Genomic DNA, 8,319 nt, shown 5'->3' with positions numbered 1-8,319 from the left:
GTCACAGGGACTGGCTACCACTGGCCCAGCCCCATCCTGGGAATCCCATGCATGTGGCCATCATAGGAAAGTGGGAGAGGCTGAACCGGGGGTAGGTACAGCCCAGCTCACCAAAACATTCCGTGCAGCAGTGGGCGGGAGTGCAGGTGTGGACGGACTGGGAGTCCCTCCAGAGAAGCCCGCAGCTGGGTCCCCGGATCCCGCTGCCTGCACACGCCCCAGCAGCCTAGGTCAGCTTGGCGTGCCTGGACAAAGCCATACAGTGTCCCCAGGACCACGGCCCTCGCCCCCCATCACTCTTCCCTGCTGCTCCCTCCTGCCCGGGCCCGGGCTGAGCATTCTTGGAAAGGGCCAGGCATTCCCTCTTTGGGCCCGGCGCTCTGCCCCAAGGACCCCCAACCCCAGCACTGCGGCCAACACCCTCCTGGGGCAGTTGGAGACATCTGGCTGTTCCCCCATTGTGGCCTCCCGACCACCCACCCACTCACTATGCGGGCAGGGACTTCTTTCCCCGCAGAAGGGTGAAGTCGGGGGCTGCCTCTGGCCAGCCCCACACTCTGACCCCTCCTCCCTCGGCCCCTCAGTAAGAGGGGACCTCCAGAGTCTGCGGGGAGACAGGGGCCCCGCCCAAGAGCCTGGGGTTGGGCAGGGGGTGGGGCTCTGGCCGCCCTTCCCAGCACAGCCCCGCCCCTCCTGCGCCCCGCTCCACCCCTGACACGCCAGGCTCCGGACAGGGGCTGAGTCACTGCTCCTCGGAGCCTCAGTGTCCCCATCCACACAATGGGGCGCCTCTCCGCGCTTCCTGAGACTGTTGTTCAGGTAAATGAGATCACCCCTCGATGAGCCATCCGCGGCCCAGGGCTGGTTCTTCTGGTTGCGGCCGGATGTATGGTTGGGGGCCTGGTGGGTTCAGCACCTCCTCCCTCTCGCCCTCCATCCCTACAGGGACTGCTGCCCAGGCAACGGACAGACGCCAGCCCACACTCCGAGCCCGCTGGAGTCCTGCGGTTGCCTCTGCAGATGCGCGCCCTGGATTCCAGCCCGTGGAAGGGAACTCACTGTCCTCCGCGTCTGTGGGGTCAGGGCGGGAAGGGCCGCGGGCCGGGGGCTCATCTAGCCCCTCCTTCACTGCTACTTCTGAGATCCAGAGAGGGCCTGGGATCTGCTCCAAGTCCTCACACCCCGCTGCCCGCTTCAAAGACAGCGCCCGTGCCACTGCCCCGCCTGCTCCTCCCGCCCCCTCTCCCTCTGGTCCCAAACCCCCACCACTGGGGTCTCTGGCTGCTCCTGCCCCTGGGCCGACCCTCAGTCTCCAGGCATTGGGAACAACAGGTGTTTGGAGTGGTCTGTGTGACTCTGCAGCAGCAGAGAGTCCAGGCCTGTCTGTGAACTAGGATGGGGGCATCCCTCCTCTCATTAATCCCTCCACCCACCCCGACTTCTAAAGAACACCGAAAAATCAGACCCACCCAGCCCAGTGGTTTTCAGATTTACTCAAAGGAAGACTTCCGGGACTCCTCCCCTGCAGGCTAAGCGAGTAGGGCTGGGCTGGAGGGTGTTAGAGAGAATGGGCAGGACGGCCCCTCCCCCTTCCCCAGGAGGCAGCTTCACCTGACCTCCAAGCTGCTGGAACCTGGAGGGGAAAAAGGGCCCGGGAGGGCGGTGCTGCTCCCAGGGTACCACCTCCCCTGAATGCCCTATCCTCAGCTGACCATTTGAGGAGACGTCCCTGGAAGAGGCCCCGCCCTCTCTCCCACACCTGCCTTTTCTGGAAGCGCAGGTCTCTAGATTCCTGGAGTTGAGACAATGGAAGCATCCGGTTCCACCCACCCACCTTCAGTCCTGGTGTCTCTCTTGGGAGGATCCTGATTCCTGTCCTGGCCTGCCTCTCTTCCCCAACCGCCACCCCCCCACCCACCTCGTCCCCTCTAAGAGGAGGACACAGCCCACAGGACCGTGAGGAGCTCTTGCTCCTGAGATATTCTTGTCCATTTAGGGATGAGAAAATGAGGCTCCGTGAGGGGAAGGCACCGCCCAAGGTCACGGACCCACTTATGGGGCAAGAAGAGGGCACCTAAGACGTCCTCCTGACACGCTGACCTCGCCCTGGGTCTGGTGCTGCCTGGACCACCCTCCCTGGGGTCACTGCCTGGACCACCCTCCTTGGGATCATCAGCACTTGGGAGGCACAAGCAATCCCCCAAGCTCTGCCCAGACCTAGTCCTCACCCCTGTTCTAAGATGACCCCTGTCCTCCAAGTCAACAACAGGGGTGTCCGCGGACAGCTCCCCCGTCCCCATTTCCCCCATACCCTTCACCCCTTCCTCACTAGGGTCCTCAGTGGCCACAAAAAGGAAGCATTCTATGTCTCAGTCAACAAGCTTTATTGGTCAGGGAGTGAGGACAGGAAAGGGACTGAAGCTGGGGGGCTGAGGCTGGGGAGTCTGGAGGCTGCGCAGCCAGTGGGTAGCCCCAGGGGGCTGGTGGGGGAGAGAGCCCTCAGTGGGTGGTCTGGTGGACCTGCTCGCGGCTGGAGATGACCCTGCCGTCCTGCACCTCCTCCACAATGGTGCGCACCTGGCGGGTGGTCACGGCTGCAGGAGATAGACACTCGGGGTGGGTGGGGATCCAGAGATCCTGGCTCAGCCCCCAGCCCCCTGAGCGGAGCCAGCTCTTCCCACCACGGCCACCTTTGTCCACGCCCCTGCTGGCCCCTCAACATCACACCCCCACACGTGCCCCCCCCACCCCGCCCCAACCGTGCCACTCCCTCCCTCCCACCCTGTTCCCTGCTGGTGCCCCTGGCTGGGTCCTGCCTCGCAAATAAATGGTTTGATTCTGACCCTCTGCAAGAGGAAGACTGCACAGACCAGATGCTAGTCTGAAATGGAGTCTGATTCCATTTCTCTGCAGTCTCCAGGACATGGATTTTGCCCCCTTCAGACAAGGATCTCCAAGACAAGACCCTGGTCCCCATCATCTCCCTTAGACTAGAGGCTGGGACCTTATCTTCCTTTTCAGACTGGGATCTGGAGGACAAGGATCAAGTCCCTTTCTGCCACCAGACAAGAAACTCCAGACATGAGACTGCTTTTACTCATCTGTAAGGTCCCAAGAGCAAAGAGAATGAGACCATGTGCCTATCTCCCCACCAGATGAGAGTCTCAGAGCTGGGACCAAGTCTCTTTTCTCAGCCTAGGATCTCCCAGGTAAGGGCATTTTCCTGCCCCGCCCCCATCAGACCAGACAGTGTCTCCCTCATCTAATTAGGACCCTGAGCCCCACCAGGTCTCTTCCCTGACCCCTGCTGAGGATCAGCCATCATTTCCTGGAGCTCCTGTGGTCACTCCCCCAGCAATGTGCAGGTGGGTCACCTGCCTTGTACAGCCCCACCCTCAGTTACCAAAATGCTTACGTTCTTTGGTCTTGTACTGGATCAGGCTGCAAAAAAAAAAAAAAACAAAGATTAGATGTGGGTCTGGGACTCAGCCCTGCCCCAGGCCCCCAGCCCTGGCCCAGCTCTCCCACTCACTGGGCGTCCTCGCCCTCCAGCAGGCGGCGGTAGGTGGCGATCTCCTGCTCCAGCCGGGTCTTCACGTCCAGCAGGATCTTGTACTCCTGGTTTTGCTGCTCCATCTCACAGCGCAGCTGGGCCAGCTGCTCTTCCACGCTGCCGATCAGGCCCTGGATCTGGGACAGCTGCATGCAGTAGCGGTTCTCTGTCTCAGCCAGGCTACCCTCCAGGGATGCTTTCTGCAGGGGAGCAGGAGAGGCCGGATCAGCGAGGGTGAGCAGGGCCCCCTCCAGAGCCCTGGGCACCTCCCTGCCAGGCCCGGCCTCGCCCCTACCATGCTGAGCTGGGACTGCAGTTCGATCTCCAGGGCCTGCAAGGTGCGCCGGAGCTCTGAGATCTCGCTCTTGCCGCTCTGCACCAGCTCGCTGTTGGTGGCCACCTCACGGTTCAGCTCCTCCGTCTGCAGACAGGAGACAGGACAGGGCAGCATGAGCCCAGCTTCCCTTCTCCAAGGCGACCCCCATGGTCTCCATATGCTCAGCCCAGGGCCCACTCTGGACCCAGACAGGCACCTGGGCTCACCCCATTCCCCCCAACTCCCCTCACCACAGCTACCTTCCTGACCTCCCTAGGCCTCAAGCCTCCTTCCAAACCTGACTGCAGGAGCAACGCCTTCTCATCAGCCTCCCACCTCCCCAAACCTAGAAGACTTTGAAAGGATGTTAAGTTTTATCTCTAATGCCTTCAAGAAGAAGGTACAAGAGTAGGAAATTTGAGAACCAGCCAGGACAGTAGCCAGGCCCATGGTACTGGTTCCTGACTTCTTGAGGGACAGATGGAAGCTCCTGGGGTCTTGACCCACTGGCTTTATTCCTGAGGGTGGCTCCCCCTGACCCCATCAGATCCCAGTTTCAGGCAAGCTGTAGGCCTGTGAATGCAACAGGCGACCCTGACACCCAGGATCTGTGCAGCTCACCGTGTAGCCCAACATGCCAGGCTCTGGGCTTACTGTGGGGGCTCAGGTCCTGCACCCCACACCCTGGGAGAGACCTCTGGTCTGCGGCAGCCCCCACCTTGCTGAAGAACCAGTCCTCGGCATCCTTGCGGTTCTTCTCCGCCATCTTCTCGTACTGGTCGCGCATCTCGTTCAGGATGCGGCTCAGGTCCACGCCGGGTGCGGCATCCATCTCCACGTTGATCTCGCCACCCACCTGGCCTCGCAGGGCTTTCATCTCCTGTGGAGGAGGGGGTGGTGGGTGTGGGCATCCCCCACGCTGACCTCTCACTCCCAACCTTCCCACGCAAGCTCTCCAGACCCCTCCCACAACATCTCCTTTGTTCTGCTCCCCCTCTACCCTCTGATCCTCCACATAACTTTTGTTCACCTGGTCTGTGTGGGCTTTGCCTCCAATATCAGACTAGGGGTTCCCCCAGGATAGATTCTGTGCTCCCCCACTAGACTGAGGGCTCTCTGAAAATTAAATCTTAGGCCTGAGCCCCCAAAACCTCCCATCTAATTCCATACTTCTACCTAGGGTCCAGATTGGAGGGTTTGAGCTGGGAATCCTCCTCAATTATCTCCAGTCTGGTAAGGGAGGCCAGGATGGGCATAAGAGGTTTCTGTGGGCCCCTGGGAGACTCCCCAGATGCAGGGAAGCAGGGTGGTACATGGAGAAGGCTGCCCTGCATGGGTAACTGGGCTCTGCAGAGAGGGCAATGCTCTAAGCTAACCAACCTAGACACCTGGGCAGCACCCTGCCTTCCAATGATGAGGGGGGTGGAATGAAAGCCAATCCCAGTCGTGGGGCCCTGAGACCTTGGAAGGCAAGGCCCCACCCCTGCCCATCTTCCTGACTCCTCTCTCTGCCTCCTGCCTCCCCTCCCTCTCTTCCATCACCTAACTAAGCCCAGCGAACTTCAGAATCTGCTACACAGTAGGACTTCTCATCCCAGTCGCAGCCTTGGCACAGCAATGGAGCCCTGCCACCCCCTCAGCATCTCTTTGACCTACTGCCCCAGCTGCCTCACCTCCTCGTGATTCTTGCGGAGGTAGGCCAGCTCCTCCTTGAGGTTCTCGATCTGCATCTCCAGGTCAGCTCTGGCCAGGGTCAGCTCATCCAGGACCCTGCGCAGGCCGTTGATGTCGGCCTCCACGCTCACACGCAGGGCCTGCTCTGTCTCAAACCTGCAAAGGGAACCAGAGACTTCCGTCAAGATGCTTGGACTGGCTGGTGCAGGTTCTGGCCAGCACCCTGCCCTTGAATGATGAGGGGGTATTTGTTCAGTTGCTAATTCATGTCCAACTCTTTGCCACCCCATGGACTGCAGCACACCAGGCTTCCCTGTCCTTCACCATCTCCTGGAGTTTCTTCAAATTCATATCCATTGAGTCAGTGATGCCTTCCAACCATCTCATCCTCAGTCGCCCCCTTCTCCTCCTGCCCTCAAATCTTTCCCAGCATCAGGGTCTTTTCCAATGAGAGGGTGGAGTGGAAACCATTCCCAGCCCTGGGGCCCTGGGACCACGCAGTGCAAGACCCCACCCCACCCGGCTTCCTGACTCCTCTCCTCTCTGCCTCCTGCCTCCCCTCTCTCTCTTCCATCACCTGACTAAGCCCAGTGACCTTCAGAATTTGCTGCTTTTGCAGCATCCTGGGCTAAGAGGTGAACTCCTTAACCCCTAGATTCTGGACCTTGCCATCAGCCACTGAGGAGGCCTGGGCTCCTCAGTAAGGAGGGCTGCCCCCAGTTTCTCCCCAGACCCTGGTCAGGGCTCACTTGGTGCGGAAGTCATCAGCAGCCAGGCGGGCATTGTCGATCTGAAGCAGGATGTTGGCATTGTCCACGGTGGCCGTGAGGATCTGGGAAGATGGGAGAGTGATCAGGTTCCTGGGTGGGAGCAACTCAGCCCAGACCAGGATTCTGAGATGAGACTCTCCATCTGGGGGCCAGGATGTGACTACCTTCTCCGGGAAGGCTCCCTTACCACCCTGTCTCCCAGCTTTACTGCTCAACAGTTGGTGACAGAGGCAGGGCCAGCAGGAGTCTGATGGCTGATACTCCCCTCCTCTCCCAGACTTGCCTCCTCCCCCCCACAGAACCCCCTTGCCAGACTCTGCCTTAAAGTAAAGCAGACAGCCAGCTGGGAGTGCCAGCCTTGGAATGCAGGAGAGCCAGAAAAGAATAGGAGGATGCCCCAGGCAGAAACTCTTCCTGAATCCTGGAAAGAGGATGGATGTGAGAAACTCCCTCTTATTACAACTGGGGATACAGTGCCCCTGAGAGGTTTCCCGCAAGAGGAAAACTAAAGGAGCCCTCACCAAAGTGTAATTCCAAATCAGAAGTCGTGACCTCTGCTAAGCCCTGCCCCTACGCTCCAGCAGGCAGCCCTGCCCCAAGTTTGCGGAGCCTGTCTTGAGGGCGCAGCAGGAGAGATGGAGAAGCCAGAAAAATCCCCAAATAAGGCATAGAAGTGGGCTCCTGAGGTCCCACCCGCTCTCTCCTGCCTCCTCCTCCCAGCAGGTGCCAGCAGGAGCTCACCAGACCCCTGACACCACCTTAGCCCTAAATCCCCCTCTTGTTCCAAGGAAAGCTATGTCTGAGTATCCGGCAGCCCCAGGAGCCCAGCCCTCCTCATGCCTCCATCCCTCTTATCCTACAACCACACAAGGTGGCAAAAAGCTCCATGATGGGAAACAGGCTCCAGGGAGCCCCACAAGACCTACTTGTCCCTAGCCCAGCCTACTGTCCTGAAAAAGAAATCGTAAGCCACATAGTGGCCCCAAGGTGGGCTCCCAGAGGTCAAGCTGGAGCCAAGCTGTCCTTGGCTCCCCAAGACCCTGTGGCAGCCCCCAGGCTGGGCTCCAGGCCTTGAGCAAGGGCAGATGGCAGTGGAGGAAAAGCTGTGCCCCACCCAGGACCCCTCCCATCACAGCTCCTACCTTGTTCCGCAGATCCTCGATGGTCTTGAAGTAGGAGCTGTAGTCAGGAGCCGGCCCCGGGGCCTGCTTCTGGTACCAATCACGGATCTTCAGCTCCAGCTCCGTGTTGGCCTCCTCCAGGGCGCGCACCTTGTCCAGGTAGGAGGCCAGGCGGTCGTTGAGGTTCTGCATGGTGGCTTTCTCGCCTCCCACCAGCAGCCCGTCGACACCTCCAAAGCCGCCACCATAGCCACCGCTGACATAACCACCGCTGCCATAGCCACCGCCAGAGCTAAAGCTGTAACAGCTAGAGTAGCTGCTGCCTCCAAGGCCACTGCCCAGGCCGCCGGCAGACCCCAGCCTGCAGGAGCCACCGCCCAGGCTGCCAGACACCCGGCAGGAGCGGGACGAGCCGCCCGCCAGGCCGGAGGCGCCCTTGATGGAGCCGGAGGAGAAGTGGCGGATGGTGGTGGTCATGGTGGCAGCAGCAGGTGGCGGGGAGACACGGAGAGAGAAGGCTGGAGAGGAGAGACGCCCAAGGTGCTGTGACTGCCGGGGCTCACCGGCCTCCTTTATAGGCCCTGACAAGTGGGTGTAGCGATTACAACAGGCTCACTCCTCTGTTTCCATTCCCCTGGGCTTTCATCACTGCTGGCTGCCTGCCAGCTCCCAGGTGGCTGTGGGCCCCCTCCCCTCCCACCGTCAGGTCTTTGCATCATTTCTCTGAACCCTCACACTGGGCGTCTGTGTGTGTGTGCCTCTGGTCCCAGGCCCGTCACCTGTGATTCAGGCGGGCCCTCCAGCTACGCTTTCCCATGACCTAATACGGAGAAGAGGAATAAGAAGGACGTCAGTGTCACGGGCCCTCCCAGGCAGCTGCCACCC

General features: G+C 60.4%; 1 protein-coding gene and 1 long non-coding RNA gene across 2 annotated transcripts; one reads left to right on the top strand and one right to left on the bottom strand.

The window, feature by feature from the left end:
• The first annotated feature begins 725 nt into the window (after positions 1-725).
• Positions 726-1,436, top strand: LOC139039132 (uncharacterized). The gene is made up of 2 exons (XR_011492343.1): positions 726-819; positions 946-1,436. It is a non-coding gene; the product is annotated as an uncharacterized lncRNA (long non-coding RNA).
• Positions 1,437-2,360: 924 nt separating this feature from the next.
• LOC110133786 (keratin, type I cytoskeletal 17) lies at positions 2,361-8,065 on the bottom strand. The gene is made up of 8 exons (XM_070479507.1): positions 7,456-8,065; positions 6,293-6,375; positions 5,543-5,699; positions 4,588-4,749; positions 3,849-3,974; positions 3,533-3,753; positions 3,416-3,441; positions 2,361-2,594 (listed from the first exon to the last, which is right to left on the bottom strand). Exons 1-8 carry the CDS (start codon positions 7,909-7,911, stop codon positions 2,500-2,502), a joined length of 1,326 nt encoding a protein of 441 aa, XP_070335608.1. The 5' UTR covers positions 7,912-8,065; the 3' UTR covers positions 2,361-2,499.
• Between the last annotated feature and the right edge of the window lie 254 nt (positions 8,066-8,319).

Source organism: Odocoileus virginianus, chromosome 17 (genome assembly GCF_023699985.2).
Source record: "Odocoileus virginianus isolate 20LAN1187 ecotype Illinois chromosome 17, Ovbor_1.2, whole genome shotgun sequence".
Taxonomy (NCBI): domain Eukaryota; kingdom Metazoa; phylum Chordata; class Mammalia; order Artiodactyla; family Cervidae; genus Odocoileus; species Odocoileus virginianus.
The sequence above is the reverse complement of the archived record's forward strand: the minus strand, read 5'-3'. Positions and strand labels throughout refer to the sequence as shown.